The sequence below is a fragment of the Scleropages formosus genome, chromosome 6 (genome assembly GCF_900964775.1).
Source record: "Scleropages formosus chromosome 6, fSclFor1.1, whole genome shotgun sequence".
Classification (NCBI taxonomy): Eukaryota; Metazoa; Chordata; class Actinopteri; order Osteoglossiformes; family Osteoglossidae; genus Scleropages; species Scleropages formosus.
Window position 1 is genome coordinate 14,047,699 of NC_041811.1, and position 24,735 is coordinate 14,072,433.

The 24,735-nt window shown below is 45.0% G+C and overlaps 1 protein-coding gene across 2 annotated transcripts in view; it reads left to right on the forward strand.

Moving 5' to 3' along the window:
* The window catches only part of ror2 (receptor tyrosine kinase-like orphan receptor 2), a 75,333-nt gene extending 50,883 nt beyond the window's left edge, over window positions 1-24,450 (forward strand). Inside the window, exons 3-9 of one of the 2 annotated variants that reach the window (XM_018744934.2) lie at window positions 5,404-5,691; window positions 7,512-7,542; window positions 15,911-16,032; window positions 19,475-19,789; window positions 20,578-20,835; window positions 21,599-21,804; window positions 21,883-24,450. In XM_018744934.2, the coding sequence (XP_018600450.1) occupies window positions 5,404-5,691; window positions 7,512-7,542; window positions 15,911-16,032; window positions 19,475-19,789; window positions 20,578-20,835; window positions 21,599-21,804; window positions 21,883-23,319 (2,657 nt within the window). In that variant the 3' untranslated portion in view covers window positions 23,320-24,450. The remainder of the gene's footprint in view (window positions 1-5,403; window positions 5,692-7,511; window positions 7,543-15,910; window positions 16,033-19,474; window positions 19,790-20,577; window positions 20,836-21,598; window positions 21,805-21,882) is intronic. The other variant, XM_018744935.2, reaches the window with a different exon arrangement.
* The last annotated feature ends 285 nt before the right edge of the window (window positions 24,451-24,735 follow it).

Consider the following 24,735-nt stretch of genomic DNA (forward strand, 5'->3'; position numbering starts at 1 on the left):
CTCTTTTAGGAATTAAAAAGCAGCAAAGCGATTAAATTACTGTCAAAATTGTGTTATTCAGACCTAACTTGACCTCTGTTTGCCCCTCTAATCTTATAGGCTTGCACATTCTTCACTGTATTTGACATGTATTTTATGTACAGTAATAACTCCACACTTCGTGGAAGTGGTAAATGCACAGAATTATAATATTTATTATGAATATAATACATAAATCTGGCTGTAGTTTAAAATGTGGTTAGAAGCTTTAAAATCCCCCAGCCCTTCAAAAACTACTGCGATTGGCCTCTTACTTGCAATGCATTATGGGAATGTTGTGCATACCGTTTTTTGCTCTGGTAAGACACCAGGTGTATGGTGTTGCTAACACCTTGAATTTCCCCAGGATTGTGAAGATGTTGTCTTGATCTTGGATCCTCAACAAGCTGGCGTAACCTGGAGAACATGGGGTTGGCAACATGCTGTAGAAGCAGTGATATCCAGAATGGATCTTTCGCATATCGCTATCACTGTCGTAGTAGCCTAAACAGGCTTTTTTTCATAGTTCAACTTTCGCTCTTGCCTGACAAATGGAGTGTCTGAAGATAATGTGCATTTCAGATTTTAGATGAAGATTTTTATGAAGTTAATTGGCACCAGCAGAGATTTTCCATGCAGTAAATCCATACATCACTGTGTTTGGAAAGTTAGAAAGTTTCAGCTGTACGAGTGTATGTCCATTTTTCTGTCCATCCTTTCAGTAGTGCTTCTGGGGGGCTTGCGCGCTCAGCTCGGTGGTGGTGTAGGACCGTGTTCCTGCCACAGGGAGGCCAACATATCTTCCCTGGTCATGGTGCATCTCCAAAGAGAGATCTTGACAAACCTGTGGGAACTTGCCCCTGATAGCGGTGGGGGATCCCTGGTTGCACAATGTGCAAACCACCCCCAGCCCCCCCGGAGAGAAGGTTAACGGCAGTGTCTCACTGTTGAAGTGATGCACATCCTGTCATTACCCCTCCAATAACAACATGTCTTCCAGTGTGATTGTTTCTAGCTGAATGGCAGAGAAGAATTGTCTTTTTTTTTTTTACACTGTGTGATGCGTTTAGTCTTCCAGGGCTGTGAAGTTTTTGTCAGGACACTCCTCCTTCCCACACACCACCCTTACCCCCATCCCACACTTTGTCCAATAGTCCTGCTAGGTAAATTTCTGCTGGCATGCTCAGCACATGGGATTTGGAGGGCAATTAGGGGTCAGGGTGCCTCCATGATTAAAAAGCTGGAGTTATGCCCCGTGGCCCTAATTGTGTGCATGTCATGTGACGGGAATGGAACCGCGCTCCGACCGGGGGACTCCTGAAACTGATGAATCTTTTTAATTGGCACCAGAGCTGAACAGGGTCACAGCAATATAAAGACATAAATCAATACACCAGGAAAATGCAAATGTGCACAAGTATATACAGTTCAAAGGTAAAGGGTTCCAGCAGTTAGCAAGGGTTGTCCTGCAAGGTCAAAAATACAACATGACCATCTTCATTTAAATTAACCCTCATGTCTAGTACAGCTGGTGATGCTTGTGAACAAATAACGGGTTGGGGCTAGCCGTCGCTGCTCACGTTTACACACAGACTGGTTTCTTCAGTGCGGTGCTGGGCGGAGACAGCAGACCTGCGGTGAGATGCTGGTTTGGCTGCATCAGACCTCTTGACATCAGTCTGAAATGGTTTATCACCACTAATATCCTGAACAGTGGCAACGTTAAGTATCAGCATCGAAGAGCCACAAACATAACTCAGAGTGACTTGCCACCCCGTCACGCTCGTAAATGACAGTAGGAGTGTAAATTAAATGAACAGCAGCTTCCTGAAATCTGAGAAATTTTTACTGAGAATACTGAAGTGTTGTGAGCAGCTTTTAACTGTTTTTGGGAATTCAAAAACTGTTATGCTTATTTAAGGGGATATATTAATTTTTTTTCTTGAATTTTTTTGTGAGGTACTGCTGGTAAAAAGTTCCTTGCCACAACTTCATTGGGATCAACGCTTTAAAACTAACTGTATTAACGGTACATAGCCAGCCATGAGGAGAAACTTTTATCACATATAACAATGGATAAAGTAAAGCATTTGGCGTTTTTACATTGCTGCTTGAACATCTTACCATCTTACACACTATTCTGGCTGCTCTCCCGCTGTTACCCGCCCGTGTAAAAACTTACTTACACCCACGAGTAGATTCTGGCTGCCACCTGATTGGCTGCAGCTCCATATCTAGCCCCGATGAGAAGGCACCCTGTCATGCACCCATGGCGTGACTGTTTGCTCACGCCTCGGTGGTTTCTGATGGCACGGAGCTCGCCACCTCTGACAGAGAGGGATAAGAGGGACCTGCTGTGAAGATTGCCGCCTCTCAGGTGTTCTGCCCTTCACATCTCTGCGGGTGCTTGGGACACGCTAGGTGCTGTGATCTCGTGGGCAGATGACCAGGTGTAGGAAACGGTCATCTCTCACCTTGTCACCTGGTCATCTTTCTTTTTCTAGTATAGGTTCTTTTACAGTTTATGGTTTATTGTTTGGGGGTGTAGTGGCACAGTGGGTTGGACCGGGTTCTGCTCTCCGTTGGGTCTGGGGTTCGAGTCCCGCTTGGGGTGCCTTGCGACGGACTGGCGTCCCGTCCTGGGTGTGTCCCCTCCCCCTCCGGCCTTACGCCCTGTGTTACTGGGTTAGGCTCTGATTTCAGATGATGTGTGTGTATCTGTGTGGGTTTATTGTTTGAAAAAGGGTGTTTTCTAGTTCTGAAAACAGTGCTGCTACAAACTACTAGGAGAACTGCCTTTTAAAAGGGGGAAGTTCATTTTCCTTCCGTTAGGCCTAACAGTACAAGTTTCCCCGTTTTAATTAACAGGAATATCTCTTATACTGAAAGTTTGTTCACATGCTCTAGCTGATTCCAGTACATCTTACAGGTTATTTTCCAGTAATGTTAAATTAATTTAAGTTGCGTTTTAAGCGTGAGGCCGTTCCATGTACAGGCAGTCCCCGGATTTCAAACGCGTCCCGTGTCCTCTGTCTGTCTTTAAGTCGAATTTTGGCGCACGTCGGAACAGTGAGGTGTGGTGGGTATCTAATGTCAGTTAGTCAAATGCTGGTCTTAGTATATTGTGTACTTTTCTATGCATAAACATATTAAAGAAATACTTCCGGATACACTAAAACATCTTTAATATAACAACACAGTAAATAATAATAATACGATGTGACGATAATAAATGTAACTACAGTATTTATAATAGAGAGCCATAGAAAGAGATGTTAATAAATGTCTGATGAACAGAGGACACGGAGGAGGCTGGGTCCATGCAGGATCGTGTGTTCTCGTGGTTGGGGACGAGCGAACGGTCAGTCAATCGGCAAACTGAACAGAGCCGAGGATCCGAAATTGCGGTCGAGGGACAAGGTGGGCAGAACTGGGGAATGATGAGGGGCAGGACTTGGAAGAGCAGAGCGAGGTAGGTTTGAGAACACAGTGAGGAATGAGATTCCACAACTGGGATGAGGTTGAGAAGTGTCTTTTATAGCCGAGAAAGAGAGTGCGCTTGTGTGCAAAACATTAACGAAACTTTAATGTTCGCTTTTCCGACGTTCGTTAGCATTTCACCTTTCGCTTTATTGTTTCCACTTTGGTTTCAGTCGTGATCGTTTTCCTTTTCTTTGATGCATCACCATCACTTGCATCACGTTTATGCTTTAGTGCCATTGTTATAAGGGTAAAAACAAAAAAATTAAAGCCAAATCCAGTAACACATGAGATACTGTTAACGGAAAAAGAAGGAAGTCTTTGTCCTACGTTGGGCTCACGCCCACGAGCCGACAATTCGCTGTAGACGCACAGTGTTTTGATGCGAAGTAGTGCCCCTTTGTCATTACGCATCATTGTATGTCCGGTGAGAGGGGTGCGGTGGCGCAGTGGGTTGGACCGCAGTCCTGCTCTCCGGTGGGTCTGGGGTTCAAGTCCCGCTTGGGGTGCCTTGCGGCGGACTGGCGTCCCGTCCTGGGTGTGTCCCCTTCCTCCTCCGGCCTTACGCCCTGTGTTGCCGGGTAGGCTCCGGTTCCCCCGTGACCCCGTAAGGGACAAGTGGTTCTGAAAATGTGTGTGTGTGTATGTCCGGTAACTTGAATTTTTTAATATAATAAGCTTAATATGAAGTTTGCATTTTATTGTTATTTAAGGGTGACCAAAAAATTAACTTCCGGTCAGTAAGGGGATGGTTCGTAACTATGGGTTGTACATAAGTCGGACGTTCGTAACCCGGGGACTGCCTGTACTGCTGTTTTACCAGTGCACAGTACACTAGTAGCCGCACATAGAACTGAAAGACAGATATGATGGTGACAGATAACGTGATGCAGGTTTTCTAAATTTACATATCTGTGTATTCACTAGTAAACATTTTTGTTAAGGCTTTATTCATTCCTGGTTTCAGTTACGTGTAAGTGTCGCAGAATTTGTAAAGTCTGCCTGTACCTAGATACATTTTTTTTTTCCTCGAAACAAGGCAGGGTGCAAGCTCACTGGTGCGACGTTCTGTCAATTACTCTAAACACCTTCAAAATAAAGTTATTTGTCCTTCTTGGTCCGCAATATCATTCTGATAGATATATTGTCGACTCAAGAGTGGATAGAAAAGTCAATACTAGATCTGTGGGGCAGCTCGAATGAACTCTGGAAAATTACGTATTTTTTTCTGTCTTCTTGGAGAGGGCTGTATGATCACCCTTGCTAACCCTTTGCCTTTGAGTTGTATTATGTACCTGTATATATTTGAGTTTTCCTAGTTCTTTCAGGGTCTCCATATTGTTGGGACTCGGTCCTGTCTTCTTAATAATAAAAATAGAACTGCTAAACGTTTTGATAGAAATACGGAAATAGAATAGATATAGGACTGAGCTACTCACTTCCAGGATTCCAGGGCTTATAATATGCCAAAATAAATAGCGCTGTATACTTTCCTTAGTGTTTACCCTCAGAGTCGAGATGAGTTTCTTGAAGGACTGTGGTTTGTTTCATGGAATAGTCAGGGTTACTTAATCCAGATGTCGCTGCTTACGTTACCCAGGGTTCAGCAGTTCAGTGCGAAATAATACCATCAAGCAGGAAGTCGGCCGGCCCCGTGGAAGAGGGGCAGCGAGCAGTCAGCTCTTGTTTATGCTGTTCCTCTAAATGAGATGCATCTGGTGCAGGAGCTCAGTGGTCCAGCTCTCGGGCCGACGACGTGTTCGTTTCGGCTCCGAGTGGTACGGTAAACAGGAGTATACAAACAGGCTGGGTAAATGTGCCAGGAGTGGGGACTGTACGGCAAAAGGCGTTTGCCCTCGAGGCCCGCTGACCTCTGACCTCTCTGTCTCAATCCCCTGCCCTTAGGCTACTTTCTGGAATTCCTGGAGCCGGTGAACAACATCACCATAGTGCAAGGCCAGACAGCCACTCTGCACTGCAAAGTGATGGGGAACCCCAAGCCCAGCATCAAGTGGCTGAAGAATGACGCACCCGTGGTGCAGGAGCAGGGCCGCATCACCATCCGCAAGACGGACACGGGTTCCAAGCTGCGCATCCAGGACCTGGACACCACGGACACGGGCTACTACCAGTGTGTGGCCTCCAACAGCGTCAAGGCCATCTCTGCCACAGGGGTTCTCTACGTCCGACTGGGTGAGTTTACACGCAAATACACACCTGTCTCTCCCCCACCCTAGGGCTTACTCTTAGTGGCCGGAAATCACCCCAGCCAGAATGCTGTCCCATTTTCCTACCTCTGTGCTGTGTGTGTTTACTTAAGTGCGGTGACTTTGGAAGGTCGGGTGGGAAATGCAGCCTGTGCACATTCTGTTTCGCTCCAGCCGTGTGTATGCTGTGGGATGAGAAGAGTGGGAAACTGAATTTAGTTTTACACCGTGTGGGAAGTTTCTACTGTATCACGTATACATTTTAACGAGGTTTACATCACAATCCTTGGGACTCTGAGCCGTGCTTCCTGAACATATCAAGTTTTATGCGGTAAGCATTCAGTTTTCCCTTTAACACACTTTTTTCCCCTCCCTGCCTGTTTTTTCTGACTGGAGATTGTGAAGAATCACTGCATTCACCGCAATGTTAGAGGCTCGTTTTCACGGACCGGATAGCGCTCCCATCGCTGCACTCCATATTTTCTTCCCTGCCCATTTACTTTGGGTTATTATTTGAGCAAATCGTCATTCGCAGCACGCTATTTCAGTAGGAAAAGGGTCGTCGCCTTCATACATGTCATTTTAAATTTTGTGATTTATTGAAAAGCAGCACTGTTAATCTTAATACTTTGCAAAAATAATGTGGATTTTTCTGGAAGAATCCAATCTTTTTCTTTTTTGTGTAAATAAAAACAATTAAACCCTCACTTAACTTCAGTCATCCATGTTTTTTTTTTTTTTAAATTTTAATCCTTTTTTTTTCTTGTTTTCCAAGATACCGGAGTACATTATTCAATGAAAAGCCTATGTCAGACAAATACTCCTTTCTATGAGACCCGACATGCTTATGGTGGGAATCGCTCATTAGTAACTGGCGGAAAGCGGAGGACTGGACCTGGTCTCGGAGGGAGATGCACAAAATCGGCTCTTTGTAAACAGTGTCACCAGAGGAAGCAGAGGTTCCTGCTGCTGCGGAGGCGGAGTGCTTTGGTGACCCATTTTGAGGCTAATTGCACACGGTCAACTCTCGGCTTTTCCAGCTCTTTTCACAGGACCTCTACGGCAGTTACTGTCTGACATTATTATTATTATTATTATTATTATTATTATTATTATTAGTAGTAGTAGTAGTAGTAGTAGTGTCTTTAAAGAAATTTAACTTTATTCAGTTGTGTCGGGCACTTCAGTTTAATTCCAGGTGCCTCTCATCAAAATTATCTTCTTAGTTTAAGATGTAAGTCTGTGATTTACATATTATGGAATTTTACATCTTATTATTTCTGCTTATTGATTGAAGAAAAAAAAGCTTAGCAGTGATTTTTTTTTTTTTTTTTTAAATTTATAATATTCATATTTTGACTGTTATTGCTGGTCATGATGTTCAGTTAATACAGGGCATTAGGCAATAGTCTTCCAGGTTAGGTTTCAGACCTCCATTACCCTCACTGGGATAAACTGTTCATGATAGTGATAGTGAGATAGTGGAGATGGACAGTTATTAGCGTTTAATTGAGATTACAGCTGTTAACCAAGAGAGGCATATTGAGTAAGAACAGTTTAAAATACCTCGAGAGAGAGTAACCTTTTGTATTTCAAATGTGTTGATATCAATAAACCCCACTGGGTTGAAAACACTGTCGCACTAATCCCTGCACTTAGTTACTTGAACTATAATTATGTGCTTAGAAATGAAACACGAGGCCCTTGGACTGCAGCAGGCGTGCACAGAGGAAATGGCTGGACAGCACAGCACTCTCGTCTCAAGGCCTCATGTTCCAACAGCTCTTTTCTCCCTTGTTTTTCCAGGGCAGTCCCCAACTCCCGGTCCAGATGACCCGTAAGTAGCACCTTCCCACTCTTTCTTACCCTGAGTGAGTGAGTGAGTGTGTGTGCTTGTGAGAGAGAGAGAGTGTATGTGAGCTCGTGTTTTGACAATTTGTTTAGCAATTGAGGTTCATTTGGACACTTCCTTAATTCCTTACATGCAGTGACAGCCTTGCATCTAAGAGGAATTTATAACTGAAATCTGTTTTCCAGTGGAAAACTTTCGAGGTTCTTTATGCAGTTTGGCAGGTTTTGTTTTGTCAATATTTCAGCAGTCTGTGGAACCAACTGATTATAATTGTTTCCAGTGATTGAAAGATTAACTGAGACCAGAACCATATTTTATTATATGCAATGGATCCTGGAAAAGACAAAATGGAAAACTTATTCTTTTTAATCGTGTCAAACTTGCCATGTTAAATATACCCCAAGTTGTGGCAAATAAATACATGTCATTAAAATAAGTAAATTCTTGAGATTGGTGCATCCAGACCGTCTAGTTAAGGAATGTTGAATATGTTGGGGACCATTTTCTCCCCTCCCATGTATTTATTTAACATGACATGACCGTAATGACATTATTTAATGGCTTACTCTGTGACTGACCTGTCATGAGTTGACACAGGTCAGCTCACTTTGAATGAACATTTAGCTGTGAATGCGCTCACTATCACTTGCTGAGTAGATGCCCTTATCAGCCACTTACAGGTTTCTATTTATACTGCAGGATGTTTACCAAATACTTTAGATTAAGTACCTTGTTCAGGCACACATCTGCGCTGACCCTTCGGGTTACAGAATTGTGGCCAGGCAGCCTCTGCATGAACCCTAGTTTAATTTGTCACATTCTGTCTTAAATACCATTAAAATAAATTAAGGCTTGTTACAAAAGACCACAAATTCTCGGTAGGGGTATTGGATGTCAAGGTCCCCTTCACAAATGTCAACCTTACTGATGCGTCATACTTTAGTATTAATTCCCTGCTGTACAGTGAAAGTTGGTAATGTTCACCAAAAGATACTCTAAAGCTATGATTTCTTGACAAATGATTGTACTGAATGTGTGTGAAACACGTCTGGCCCGCTCATCATGTGCGCTTCTGGCAGCCAGACCACTGGAATATCTTGTGTGACTTTTTAATGGGACCCGGAAGGGTGCTTAGCAGAACCAAGAGTAAAACTGCTCGAGGCTGAAGCTCCTGTTCTGAATGGTCTATGGTTCGTCCTCACTCTCCCTAGTACCTCCTCAGACGTCACCAGCCGGACCGATAACGGTGTTTGCTCACTCGCACTGCCCCTGCCCCTACCCCCTACCCGCCGAAAGGGCCGGACATACCCATGCACTTCCAAAATTTGTAACCTGGCCTGCTCCAGGACCCCTGTACAGGAAACAAAAAGGCCATTCTGTCCTGGTTCAGGTTCTGGCTAATTTCTCCGAGCGCTAAGAATGCTGGCAGTCTCCCTGTGTTTGGGAAAGAAAACACAAGGCCACTTCTTAATTGTTCCCTCATAAGTTAAATAAGTATAGCAGTGTCCAAGGGGGCACAACGAATACAGACGCCAACAAAGCACGTGAAAAAGGAACGTCTGGCAAATGGAAAACAATTGGGAGGCCAGCATTTTGCATAGGCTTTGACCAGATTTAATATCTCATTCCAGCACATCAGGCTGTTATTTAAAGTTGATTCTGGTGGAAGAAGTGAGTATGTGAATAGATGTGTTCCTTGTCTTGCTTGTACAATGGACAGCAGTGGCAGGCCTGCTTGTTCAAAGTCCTCGAGCCTCCCCTGAAATCCTGAAAGGAATACATACAGTTATTGCAGCCCGGGAATGTTTGACTTGGTCGAGGTGCTTCGGTACTTCAGTGTAGCCGTCGTTTCTGCCCAATTGTGGTAGCTTTACGGCAATTCTCTGCACAGGACAGTCCATGCTTGTTTATGATGGCTCCTCCGATTGCCAGAGTCAATTTGTGTGCCCAACCACCTTGATTTGTGGAGATAGTTGTGTGTAAACTGCTTCCAATTATTCCCTGGCTCAAGGGGAGGATTTAGCTGGAAACCGAGGCCAGATGAGACCTCGGGAAACTGGGAAGCTCGGAACTTCTTGCAAATGGAAAGTCACTTTTAGGACAGAAACAATAGACTTTTGTGGAGGTCGAAATTAAATTGCCTCTTCTTGGGTTATAATCCAAACACTGGGCTGCGCTGGAACAGGGGCGTTTATCTAGAGAGCATCAAAGTAACACAATCAGCTCAAAAATGAAGATGTTCTGGGAAAAGCTCGAGTGTGGTCTAATTGTTGAGGAGTGCGTGTTACTGAAAGCCCACGAGTGAACTCATCATAGATGAATTCACGTGTATTCATTTAGAAGTTATTTTTCGGCAGGGCAGCGTACCGTGATTAGGAAACATATAGCCGACACCTTTATCCAAGGTGACCCATTCCCTCCTATAAATAAAGGTGACCCATTCCCTCCTATCATTTACTTGTTCATACAGCAAAGCAGTGTAACACACAAACTAAGGACAATTTGGAGTCTCCAGTTTGCTGAAACACTTTCCTTTGGACTATGGGAAGAAAATGTAAAACTAGACTAGTCGAGTCGAGAGTGCCTTAATACTTGGGCAGTTGTCCCCACCTCTAAAGCCACATACCTGTGTTGCTGCCTCCCCAGGCTGAGCCGCCTATAGCCCTTAATGCTTTGCCTTTAGACACAGGTCACAGGCCCTCTTAGACTCCTGTCATAAATTCCAGACGTCCAGAATGCCTTTGTATCTCTGAGTCTCCCTGTGAGTCAGGCCCCCCCATCCCCCGCCTACAACCCCGGGTGCTGGCCGTTTTGGCTGGACTTCATGCAGCTGCATCTGCGCCTCCGAGAGCAACGCTGCCCATGAAAGGAGAGTAAAGAGGGCTCCGTGTGTCACCAGAGGAGAATACCGCCGCGTTGGTAGTAAAGTTGTCAGAGCAATCTTGTCTCTCTGTTTAATAGGGTTCGGTTATTTGAATGGAATTTCCAGCCAGTCCGATCAGTTAACCGTTCAAACAGCACACAGTCGCGTTAATTTTTTTAAGCCTTGTGTCACTAGTGTAGAAGAATATGTCAAATTTGTGTTTTATGCCAATGTATTTATTGACCTTACATGTGTTCAGAGCAGACGCGCAACTCCCAGATGTTGATTCAGTACTGCCTCCTTGTGGTGGACTATGTGGATGCGTGGTTATTTGTTGGTTTTGGGTCATGTGAAATATGTATTGCTGTTGAGATCAGGAACATAAAACTGACCCTTCGTTAATCCTGGATTGATATCACCAGGCTAAAGGAGCAAAGTTAATTACCTAAAGAAACTGCAGATTGAGTCACAACCTACCCCGGGCAAGTGTGACCAACTGTAAATTAAATGAACTACATATGCAGGTAAACAACGTATTTCCATGGTGCCAAGTATCTTTGTCATTGCCATGAAAAGGGACTCTTTGTGAATGGCTGTGGAGACGCCTTGCTTTCTAAGTTACATAACGTACAAACCGCGACACGATCTTCACAGAGATTTCACGGAATTGAATTAATTTTTCACTGGAGTTTTTTTTTTTTTTTTTTTTTTTTTAATATACATCCACTTATGTACAATTCAGGGCATGTAAAATTCTATTTCACAACCGATAAAGAGCTTTAGATATATTTATGTGGTCTTCCTCGCATGTCAATGTCCCCATTTACTTGGCCATTTAAATAAATGTCAATGAACAAGCAACCCATTGAGGGAGGGAGTCTTTTTTTTTTTTTTTTTTTTCCTTCCAATTATGCTTCATTTATGTATGGGGAAGCAGGTAGAATACTGGTTACAGCTGCTGCCTTGCACCCAAAGGATTCAGGTACAGATTAGTACCCTTCAGCAAGGGAGTCTCCCTGAATTGATAAAGTAAAAAAAAAAAAAAATTGCCCAGCTGTATAAATGGATAAATCATTTAAGTACTGTAATGTAATAATCTGCCTTGGTGAAAACCATCAGCTAAACAAATAAATGACAGCATTAAAGCAAAAATGTAATTCTTAGTTTTGAGTCTTCCTGAAACAAAGAAGATCAAAAAATATGACATCCAGTTTTAAGTGTATGAATTTGAAGCCCTTGACGTCGGTGGTATGCTGTGCCGGATGCCGACTGTCTGGAGAGCGTCAGACTCTGGTTGTAGACGCAGTGAAGGTTGGCTAGCTCTGCAGGGGCTTTCACGCATGCGGCATATGCCGTATTTTAAATGTCTGTCCGCCAACATCCTGTTCCAGAGCGACGTCTTTAGCATTAATTCAGTTATCTTTTTGCACGTCTTTTTGGGACTGCTCTCAACTGGCCCGAATCAGGTCCCTGTCTCCAGAAAAGTTCTGCCCTGTAGTATGTGCGTTATAATATCAGATGTCTTTTCGTTAACCGTTTGCTGTGTGGAAAACATTGTTAGTATCTTTACTATTCAGAGACTTCATACATTTGTCTTCCAGCTGATTAAAATGGGCTCAGAAATAGGCTTCGCTGTGTCCTTCAAGCAGTGTTGCCTACTGGTGCTTTACGTGCCCCCTATCCCGAGTCACACAAACACACCTCTGTTCAAACCCTCCTCCGCAGGCATGCAGTTCACATTCCCCCTGTGAAATGTCAGAATGGCGTGTCTAAGTTTAACGTTTCAAGGTGGGGAATTTCATATCGGGAGCCTCACAGTTATCCCATCCTCCCAATGACAACATCAGAAATGGAGTTTTCAGCAACAGTTTGCATCGTGGCGAATAACAGTGCACCAGAATCAGCACTCTTGACATTTGGTGGCTATTTTTATTTTTAGTGCTTTAATGCAAAGGCAAAAAAAAAAAAGTTACAAACTCGCTGGTTTTAACACGGCTTGTCCTGGCAGCTGTAAATGACTTCCTTGGGTTTCCCTTCAGTGGACTTTGGAAACCACACTCACTTTGAAGTTTTACTGTCCAAGGCCTGTTTTTGCATAAAAATAGGCTGCAGGATTCTATTTACACCACAGGATGAGTAATCAGCGGTTCTGATGGATTTTTTTTAAAAAGCAGGCAGCGGAGAAAACTGCAAACCAGCACCCATATGCCGTCTCACGTGAAGATGAAGCAAAAAAAATTGCGCCTTCACCATGCTCAAGTGTATGCTGGATATTATGTTCATATTTATGGAATACTGTTTACTTTCTAAACACTTGATGTCATATTTACCCATTATCCACTGTTTGTTTAAGTTGTCACAAATAGAAATGTTAAATTTTGCTGTTGGAAGATTAAAATTGGGTACTGGGGACAAATCCATATTGACACAGCAAATCCTCTCCAAGTTTTTCTGCAGTATCCTCACTTTTTTCCTGGCATCGACTCTTCTTGCCTTTTCCTTCATATTTTTCTGCTAACTAGGAAGTAAATCTAATTCTCGTCAAGCCCCTATCTTCAAATGTGAGCTCGTAAAAATGCCCTTGCAGTCAGTTCAAACTGCAGTTAAATTGTTACCACATGTGATATTGACTGCGCTGGGATGGCGGGTTTAAGCATTGACAACCCCTTTGGCAAAGACAGCCGTGTCAGTTGACAGAAAACACCATCTGAAAATACGGAAATCTGCATTTTTTGGAGGAGAAGCTTGTCCTTTAATGAACAACTGTAGATGTTGACAAATCTTCGTGTCAGAGGTGTCATTTGAGATCTTTTTGGACATAAAAATGAAGCGACAGCTGTTGGTTCGGAGCCATCGCTGCCTTGGACTGTTGAAACGGATGTCCTGGAAGTTCTCCTACGTGATCTGGGGTTCTGTTGTAGCCCCCGGGACCTTGGACAATGGCTTTTCAGCTCAAGTGCAGCCTGCAGGTTGCCAGTGACTGATAACTCTGCTTGTTGACACAGTACCAGTGGGGGGTCAGGGGCCATTATAGAGCAAGGCTTCAAAAGGCACTCGCCGCCTGCCGCTAATTTATTCCCTTTGACCATGTCTAGCGTTTCACTGCCATTTGCCAAGTGCCCGTGCCAAAAAGCTCATGCCGCCTCCTCCTGTGCCTCCTTTATAAGTCTGTTTAGTTTAGCTTGTTTCCCCCCTGCATTGCTTCTGTGCTCTGTGCGCTCTTCTTGCGTCTCCTGCTTGGGCTCAAAGCTTACTTCACTTTGGCAGCTGTCTGCTCTCATCATCAGGGTCTGCGTTCCTAACGCTTGAAAGAGAAGGTGCTTCTGGGATGATCGATGCTGCGTCCTTGGAAAACAAACACACGCAGACAGTCTTTACTGTTTTGTCACACACGTGCAGTAGCGCAATTCTACCAAAAGACGTTTTCTGAACAAGTCTGGCATGCCAGTTTTGTTCTGTAGACGTCGGCAGCCCGTTCATCAATGGGAGACCTTGCTCGCTGGCACCCGGCCCTGTTTGGCTTCCCTTCGTGGGTCAAGTCAGTTATGGCCAGTAGCTATGCTCCAGGGTGCGGAGTCAACTGAGCTTCACTTCCTCCTACGCCTCTCAGTCACAGCGATTTGCCGATTTGGCTTCCCTGCTAACGCAGTAGCAGGACGGCCGATCCACACGCGCCATGTATCTACTGCTCCGGCCGTGTTTGTTTGGACTGGCTCTGCACATGCTTGTCATGAAGTTAAGGATTCAATGAAAGGAACTTGGCTCGACAGTCCAGCATCAAGCATCCCGCAGAGATTTCCGGGCCATCGGCCCTCGGATCAACAGTTTGCTGGCCTCACCGCTGTGCTGCTTTGGTGTTCTTTTCTAATTTTATCCGCGCCACCAGCCTCCAGGCCCAGCAAGTATTACACGCCAGCCTGGGCAGCTGGAAGCTTCTCCCCTGCGTCACTGTGGCTTCCTTGTCCTGGACAGCGGGACGTCTTGCTGAAAGCTCCGTGAGGCCCGCCTCAGCCCAGAGGCTTGCGGTTCCTGCTGCGTTTGGCCCTGGTCGCTCCACTCTGGTCCGCTCCGTCAATGATTGGGCCGATCCTGTAGTGACGTGAGGTACGGCTCACGTGAGTAAGAGAAAGGCTGAGGACTGGTTGCTTGTTCCAGCGTTAGGGATTAATTAAACGCTTCACATGACTGTTTAAGTGCGTGAGTATTATGTTGGACGGGGCTGGCTCAAATAAGGCCTCACTGTTCAGTTACATTTTCACATCGATGTTTCGCATTATGTTGTCTTCTGCGACAGGGAAAAGACAACAGCAATACTGCTGTCACATTTTCTTTCTCAGGCTCCATTTGTTTACTGTTGGAAGAACTGCAAAAAAAAAGATCTGACCACATTTAATGTCACAAAGTTACATAAAAGACAAAATGAGAAAGGGGTCAAATACTTTTCACAACACTGTACTTTCACATACATATCTTCTAATTCATTTATTCTTTCTTTAAATCATTATCTGGCTCTAGGGTAAGCGCCATCAAGTCAGAGTTGACTCTTGGCAGCCATTTTGTGGTTTTCAAGGTATGGCAGGGTACGGAAAGGGTTTATCATCGTCGCCGCCTTCCGTACACGTTTTTGGGCTGTGAGGGGGAACATGGGGAGAACATGCAGACTCAACACAGACCGAGCCAGATTTGAACCCAGGTCCAAAGCCACAGTCCAGGAGATGTGAGACATCAGCACTACCCGCTGTGCCACCATGTGGCTAAATTAGCATCAGGTTTATCTGTTCCTGTTTTCGGTTGTCTGTAGATCTGTCTAGTGCAGAGGATTCACCTGGTCACAGAAGCCAGAGAACAGAGCTGATACACATGCAGTGAAATAAAGGGAACTGGAAAGGGAAAAAGAGAAAGGTCTGAGAGGTCAAAGCTTTTGTTTTGCGACGTTACCGGTAGACATCTTGTCTTGTTGAGTTAGGTGAGCAGGCCTTTTGTAGTGAGGCTGTCAGGAAAGCCTGGGGGTTCATCTCAGGCCAGTGGAGAGCTGAAAGCTGTTGACCTTAACTTCCTCCTTCACACTGGTTTTGACATGCTGTGCCTGTGGAGGTGCTAATTAGCTAACGGAATTCTTCCTTTTTAAATGCAGTTTGAGTGAATTTGCGCCGTCCATTTCATCTTGTGGTTGAAACAAATTGATGAAGTTTCTCCAGTTTAGCCATATTAAAATGAACTTCTTGCTCCCGGTGACTGTTTCATACGTAAATAACCGCGGAAATGTGCCTGAGGAGTGGCCGATATGTGTTTTTTTACAGACATAAAGTTGACCCTGTGTTTTTAGCACTAATGAGAAACCCAGGTTTTTAATTTAGTTTTGTTTTGCATCGTGTGTGTGCGTGTGTGTCTGTTTGTCTCTCTCCGTATGCCAATATGACATGACAGATGATTTCCTTAACTTCACTGGACATTCATGAGGGGATTAGCAGCTTGCTCGTGTCTTGGCAGGACCCACGAAAAGGGCTTCTGCCAGCCGTACCGCGGCGTTGCCTGCGCTCGCTTCATTGGGAACAGGAGCATCTACGTGGAGTCCCTGCAGATGCAGGGAGAGAGCGAGAACCGCATCACAGGTAGGCCATCCTTCGTGACTGGGGATGGGAGCACACATAAGTACATGCCACCACGCCACCAAATGCGTTCATTTATACGCAGAATTTCAGAGTATTGTGCCTCTGTCAAATGTGACAGTCTCCTACTTTTTAATATATCTGTTTTAAGGAATCATTAACCAGCCTTATGGGTGTAGCACAATGAAGGTGTTAAAACTCTTCATATGAACATGATTGGACCAAAAGCCTGGTTTGCTGTACAAGAAGACACCAACTCCAGCTCCGATTAGTCTTTATTCTGGTGCTCTTGATCTGTCAGAGAGAAGGGGAATCAGGGTGGTAGGCAGACTCTCCCAAACTCTAGGGCTCTGGTGCTTTTCTATGTCCCGATCCATACTGTGATCAGAAGGGGCTTAAATAAGGAAGTTCTGGTAACTAGGTCTTTAACAGTTATGAGGTTTGTGTTAGAGTGGCATGGTGGCAGCATGATAAGCAGGTGTAGGTCTTGGTGCGTGCATGAGGTTCCATATATGGTGGTGTGTTCCACTCCATAGCGGAATGTTCCTGTGTGTGTGTTCTGTTACGTTCCATGAGTTCTGTATATATGCGCGCCAGTTCTGTATATATGCGCGCTGGTTCTGTCTTCCCACCTACTACGGTTATAAAATTGAGTTTTTTTTATATTTCATTTCCTCGGTGCCTGTTTATTAGGAATGACTGGAATGAAATATTAATTTGGACATTAGAGGGGACATTAAAAGGAGCAGAAAAGTGTGGGAATGCCCAGCCATTGTCTTGTTTCAAGCGTTCAGAAGTATGTAGGGACACGATGCAGCTGGGACAGAGTTCCGTTATGCATCCCAACTGTTCATGGTGGACCTGCTGGGAAAGGAATGGTCTGACTTTGAAAATGTTTACAGAAGACACCACACAGCTCTTCGGCAGGCAGCCCATTATAGTCTGCTGCGTGTAGCTTTGTTTGGAATGAGCACTGTCAATGGCCTCATTCTCATGGCATCTCATGGCTTTGCTACATCGCTGGTTCCTTGCAGTGGCTCAGAAGACTGGCTCTGAAGACCAGCTCAGATAACAAATCCTCCCTTTGAGCCGAACTGTCGCAGTTAGGAAATCTGCAATAAAGGATATTTATGTGTTCGGCAAAAGGAGCACAGCTGTCCTTTGACTGAAAACAGGGCTCCTGTTGAGTCCTCTTCAAGGCTTAATGCCCCTGTGGGCGCCTCCTCTTTTACCTTCCTGGGAGAGCATATCCTCCCTTTCCTCTGCTTAACACGCTGGATTGACCTCTGTAAATATCCCTCATGCTGATGTGTATTTTTTGTCAGCTATAGAGTTATGTTTCATTATTTGTTGATGAACAGAGCCTTGGTAATCTTCTACACCCACTGCCACAGTGACTTGTCTGCAGGTGGTATTGCCACGGTCTGCAGCCCCCAAGTCAGTCACCTGAAAGGTCGTGTTCCCTCAACTTAGGTAGCAGGTGGCGTAGTGGTTAGAACTGCTGCCCTTGGACTCAAAGGACCCAGGTTTGAATCCCACTTCACACTGTAGTAGCCTTGAACAAGGTACTTATCCTGAATTACTCCAGTAAAAATTACCCAGCTGCATAAATGGGTTAATCATTATAAGGTGATTTGCAGAAAAGAATCCACTACATGAATAAATGCAAATTCATATTTTTCATCTTTATGTAGTGCTTGTTTGTCCTGGATAATAGCAGCTGCTTAACAGATTTTAAGGCATTGTTTAATTTACCATAACAGATCAGTTTGTATGAAAAGGTTGATGGTTTTGCTCTGTAAAAATTCACACAAGCAATATTTTAAGATGGAATTTTAATTCACATATGGTAGATGCTTTATTGATTAGTGTTATCTGTTAATGGAAACTCTGACACTTTAACCTAATCATGTGGCCTTGTATAATTTACTGTATCAGTTTCTGGTAAGAACCTTGATCAAGGGCACTACAGCAGTAGCAAGGAGGGAAGGGCAGTTTGAACTGTGAGCCTTCAGGTTAAAAGTCCATATCCCAAACTGCTGGCCACGTCTGGCATGTTTCCCGATCCTGTCAGTTCAGTGGGTCCACATAGCTTTTTGAAGGCTGACCAGGACATGGACTGCTTCCCTGTGTGACATAATTGTGGTTTTCGGAAACCTTTTCAACGCTCTTGTTCTAGGCCCTACGCTATTTGCAAGACAACAGATGAAAGACATTTTGTCTGCACTGTAATTGAAGAACTTAAACGCATGAACTTCTGTGCGTACGTCTCAAAATCTCATCTGGTTAAGTCATTCCGTAAATCCAGATTTTGGCATTTGGGAATGGTCCCACTATGTTAAACGTGTCATCAAGTTAATGAGACTGAAAAGACGCAAAACATCCACAAAGCATATTTTCACAGTATTCATGCCATGTTTGTCGAGTCCATTTCAATCTGTCTCTTTTCGCTAAGCTCTACTAGGTGACTTTTTAAGTGATGCCAATTTGTTTGCCTTAACAGCTGTAATTACTGCAGTGAGGCCGCTCTGTTTTCTGGAAACCGATGTCCGAGGTGCGCGTGCGTGCGTGCGTGTGGTTGTTTGATCCACGAACTCCCCCAGGCTTAATGACTTTTATTCAGGACTTCATCAGACTTCCTCTCAGCACAGGCCAAAGCAAAATCACGAGCTCCCAGCCTTAATGTGCTTCAGATTGTACACTTGCTGCCACTTTGCTTCATGTTTAATTGCATAATTCATTTTACATGCTTGTGTCGCATTGGTCAGACTGCTCTGTGGCAAAGCTTTAAAAAAAAAAAAAAAAGGAAATGTGTTAAAAATTTTAGCTAAGACTAAAGCTAAATCAATGCAAGGAAAAGGTTCTGGGAAATGTCTTAGTAAACATGAATCCAGTAAAGTGTAGAGTCCTTGGAAAGGAACTTATTTTGAGCATTTGGAATGCATACGGGTGCAATTACACAGAGAATGTTGAGCTCTGTCGACGTTACACAATATTTGTACGCGATCGTTCAAAAGAGGACAAATAATACCCTTCTGGAATGGGATGCTCTGGAAACTGACAAGAAATTTGGACGTTGATGAAAATCAGTAAATAATATTAGAAATGAAGTTGCACAGTTATTATCCATTATATAAAATAATTTATTTAGCCAACACTTTCAAAGTTTGGTTTGTATACTAAGCAACTTTTAACGATTTATCCCTTGATACAGTTGGGTAATTTTTACTCTGTCAGTTTAGGGTAAGAGAAGTACAGCAGCAGGGATTCGAACCCAGGTCTTTTGATCACAAAGTGATGGCTGTAACCTCTGTCTGCCGTCTGCTGCACCCACCAGTTCCTTGCTGTAGCTGAATTCCATATTGAGTGTCCAGCTCTGGACACAGACCTGTGGTCTTGTTTTTTAGCGAAAATGGTCATCCTCAGTTTCTCCTCTCCCAAACAGCGGCCTTCACCATGATCGGTACGTCCCCGCACCTGTCAGACCAGTGCTCCCAGTTTGCCATCCCATCCTTCTGCCACTACGTATTCCCGCTGTGTGAGGAGGGGGCACGGGGGCCGCGTCGACGCCAGCTGTGCCGGGACGAGTGCGAGGCGCTGGAGAGCAACCTGTGCCGCGCTGAGTACACCATCGCCCGATCAGATCCGCACATCCTGATGCAGCTGGAACTGCCCAGCTGCCACCTGTTGCCCCACCCAGGTTCACCCGATGCCGCCAACTGCATGCGGATTGGTGTGCCTGAGGACAAGCTGGTGGCATGTAGGTGTCCCCTTGCCCAAATACATTCTGAGCAACAACCACCACCAGTAGAGCAAAGCCAGAGGGTACCAATCTCAGATTAGAAACTCATCTGAGAAATTAGGGATCATTGTGTGATATAAAAAAAAAATTACAACCACACTCTCACAAACATACGTTTTATTTTCTGTTTATTATGATATTAAAGTAATCTTATTTCATTTCTGTGTAGGGGCATGTGGAGCATATGAAACCTAAGATGGTCAAAGGGTTCTTTACACAAAGTGCCATCTAGTGGTAGTGGATGTCACCTCTGCAATTATATCTAATGAGAAGAAATTCACTGAAGGGATTTGATTTCCCTTTAACGGTGGGATGTGGCTGACCAAGGAGTTTTATTGGAATGGATGAATAGATAGATAAATTGTAAGAAACTCTATTGATCCTAAAGAAAATTCTTGAGGCCACAGCAGCAGTAGTGACGAAAGACTCTGGAATAAATATCACACTAAGACAAGTTTAAAAGTGTCCAAAAAATGAAAATGATGGCTGACAGTTCAGTACCATTCTAACAGTGAAAAGACTCATTATATAGCACAATGGCTACTGGCAGAAGCACAATATAACATGGGTGTCATTTATTAACGGAGATCTTAATTATTTAACAATTATGGATTTTAGTCATTTAACATTTTAAATATCAGAGCCTAATAAACTGGTTCCATTAAAATGTGATAAATAAAACCATTTGCACTGATTTATGCACGTGAGAAATAAGCAGCCCCACTAATTTTGACTCCCTGTGAAAGATTCTCCTCCAGATCACAACTGCTACAATGGCAGCGGGGCCGACTACAGGGGTACGGTGAGTGTGACCAAGTCTGGCTACCAGTGTCAGGCCTGGAGCTCGCAGTATCCCCATAGCCACCACCTGTCCCTCACCGAGTTCCCGGAGCTCAGGGGGGGCCACAACTTCTGCCGTAACCCTGGAGGTCACATGGAGGGGCCCTGGTGCTTCACGCTAGACCGTCACGTGAAGGTGGACCTCTGCGACATCCGTCCCTGTAGTGAGTGTGAACATCACTCTCCTACCTCTGTGCGGTACAAACCATGGTGCAATCATCAGAGACAAGGACTCATTTGAATATTGCATGACGACTAGTATAGGAAAGGCGTTCTCACAGACTATTTCACTCGCTCAAAAGCCTTAACTACCCTGCAGTGAACTGGTGTCCTGTCCTGGGTGTACCCACTCTGCCTTATGCTCAGTACTTCTGGGATAGGCTCCAGTCCACCATGACCCTGCTCTAACTCCAAATGGTTATTGAAATTGGGTGGGTGGGTGGATGGATGGATGGATGGATGGACTAGCATTAACTGCCTGTCCAAGTCAGGGTTGCAGCAGTCTGAAGCCTATCTCAGGAACGTAGGGTGCTGAGCTGGTTAGGGAACACCCTGGTTGGGATGCCAGTCCATCGCAGCAGACTGTCAGTGCCTTTAATATTGTACACATAATGGATATGTCAAGCTTTATAGTAGTCCATATTACAAGTCAGGTGTGAAGGGCTGCAGGATGGAGTTGTAACCTCGCTTTTTAACCAGAAGGTTGGGCCCAGGCTGCCATACTACAAAGTGTGGCACAATTCCTAAACAACCCCAGTGAAAAACTGCAATGTATTTTACTATAAACCTTTATTTATTTGTTAGTTTTGTGCTTTCTACATCAGGGTATTCCCTCTGTATCAATTCAAAGCACGTATTTTGATCAAGGGTGCCGCAACAGGAATTGGGATAATAATGTGGATTTTCTGTAATATTTCTTTTTCACAGAACCCCCTGAGAACGTGAAAAAGGACATTCTGTACATCCTTATCCCCAGTATTGCCATTCCCCTGGTCATCGCCTGCCTCTTCTTCCTCGTGTGCATGTGCCGGAACAAGCAGAAGGAGTCCTCGGGCACACCCCCACGCCGGCAGCTGACCGCCTCACCGAGCCAGGACATGGAGCTTCCCCTCCTGAACCAGCACAAACACCCGGTACCATGAGGCAGCAATACTGTACACTGTATCCACAAGTGTCGTTGCTCAGGCTGTAACCAGTTCTATCCCTGCCAGGCCAAACTGCGAGAGATCAACCTGTCGGCGGTACGCTTCATGGAGGAATTGGGAGAAGACCGCTTCGGGAAGGTGTACAAGGGTCACCTATACAGCACGGCCCCCGGTGAACAGACACAAGTGGTCGCCATCAAAACCGTGAAAGACAAGGATGACGGAACACTTCGAGAGGAGTTCCGCCATGAGGCCATGCTTAGGTCTCGCCTCCAGCACCCCAATATCGTCTGTCTCCTGGGAGTCGTCACCAAAGAGCAGCCCATGAGCATGATTTTCAGCTACTCCGGGCACGGTGACCTGCACGAGTTCCTGGTGATGCGGTCGCCTCACTCGGATGTGGGAAGCTCGGACGATGACAAGACAGTGAAGTCAACCTTAGAGCAGGCAGACTTCCTGCACATTGTGACACAGGTGGCAGCTGGGATGGAGTACCTGTCCAGCCATCACGTGGTGCACAAGGACCTGGCTACTCGCAACATCCTAGTCTGCGACAAACTCAACGTCAAGATCTTGGACCTGGGCATCTTCCGTGAGGTCTACGCTGCAGACTACTATAAGCTCATGGGCACTAGCCCCTTCCCCATCCGGTGGATGTCTCCAGAGGCCATCGTGTACGGCAAGTTCTCCACAGATTCTGACATCTGGTCCTATGGGGTGGTGCTGTGGGAGGTCTTCAGCTATGGCCTGCAGCCCTACTGCGGCTACTCCAACCAAGATGTCATCGAGATGGTGCGCAACCGACAGGTTCTCTCCTGCCCAGACGACTGCCCAGCCTGGATCTACACCCTCATGCTGGAGTGCTGGAGCGAGTTCCCGGCCCGGAGACCCCGCTTTAAAGACATCCACACCCGGCTGCGCACTTGGGAGAGCCTGTCCAACTACAACAGCTCTGCGCAAACCTCAGGTGCCAGCAACACCACCCAGACCAGCTCGCTGAGCACCAGTCCTGTCAGCAACATTAGTGCCACCCGCTACCCCAATCCTAAGCCCAAGACCTCACCCTTCCCACAGCCCCAGTTCATGCCCATGAAGGGCCAGATGCGGCCAATGGTGCCTCCACAGCTTTACATTCCTGTCAATGGCTACCAGCCCATGCCAGCCTACCCTTACCCCTACCCCCAGAACTTCTACCCCATGCAGATCCCCATGCAGATGCCCCCACAGCAGATGCACCCACCAATGGTGCCCAAGGCTGGCTCGCACCACAGCGGCAGCGGCTCCACCAGCACAGGGTACGTCACCACGGCACCCTCCAATGCCTCGGGGACGGAGAGAGCTGCACTGCTCATGGAGGACACCAAGGGTGTTGAAGATGACATTGTTGATGGGATTTCACAGAGTGGCCTTCAGGGCGAGGACACGTCTGTCCCAGAGACTGAGCTGCTGGGTGACAACGAAAGCCCTCCAGTGGAAGACACTGAGCTCCACTCGGAAGCGTAGGGAGGTCGAGTCCCACAGGGAGCAAGGATGATCTTTGAACCAAGACATTTTGTGGACTCAAACAATACAACCTTTTAAGAAAGTGAAGGGAATGCATGCAGAAAGGAAAGAATAACAATGTTATTTATGCTTTTGCGGCCACTGGTACGTTTGTTGTGCAGCCACGTAGAGGGCCCTTTGTCTGGGTCCTGGCCTCATGGATTTGGTAACTAAATCCTGAAACCTTCCTGTCACGGAGATGCAATGAAGAATCGAGATTTCCCTTGTGTGCCAGCCCTTGATGTGTGGTGCAGACTGATGGGTTCAAGGTTGGGGGATGCGATCTGTCAGATCTGTTGCAAAGCCATTCAGAAGAATCTCTTTTCTTATGGTTGCTGTGCAACACGATGCGAAACTTCTTGGGGTTTCCGAAGTTGCATTTTTGTAAACGTTTCTTTCTGAGTTTTACATTTCTCAATGTGTGTGAAGGCTAAGAACACTGCATTTCGTAGCGACTGTGAGAAAGAACACGTGCCGCTGTGTTATGCAGCCCGTCAGCTGGAAATCGCACACCCTGGCAGGTTTTAAAAGCGGTTTCTGCCTCGAGAGACTGGAACAGAACTGGCTGGAGAGCTGAGAAATTTAAATGCAAGTCAGGCCATTTTTAAAAAGTATTCTGACCAGAAGAAAGAGATGAGATCACTGGTGGGATTTGACTCTGTCCTGACTGGACGTTTCCATGCAGTGGACTGTTAACTGCACACAGCGTCCAACCTATCTGTGATGATTTCAGATGTGACGACTCGGAGGTCATTTATCATCTAATTTTTATCTTTTCATACACAATGCTTGTTTTCAACTTTGGAATCCTGTTGTACAGGTTTATAATTTATGTTTTAATTTGTTTTCTATCTGAATTACACACATTTAAAGAAAAGAAAAAATTTAACAGTAGCCTTTTATTTTATGTTCCTTCCTTGGCAGGTTTTGCTTAGCCAGCAGTATAACCTTTTTTTGTGTCCTAGCAACCTGGTCATTGCTTTTATTTTTCCAAAAAAAATTTTACAGCTCGCCAAAGTGGTAATTTTTAATAATTGTAAGAAGGTTTAGCCATATATTGTGTAATTCCAGCCACTTGGACTATCCAATAAAATGAAACCTGAAACGTTCATGTCCATTGTTTAAATTCTTATTCAAGTTAATCTGAGAAGAAAGTCAAGAAAACACCCAAGAAAATCAAGGTTGTGTATTCTGCACTGTGTACAGTTACAAGAAAAAGTTTATGAACCCTTTGGGATTCCCTGGCTTTCTGGATTGATCACTCATAAAATATGATTTGATTTACAACTAACTCACAATAACAAACAAACCCAATCCATTTAAAAAAAAAAAAAAAAAAACACACAAACAATCTTACTTGTCAATTTTGAATACAGA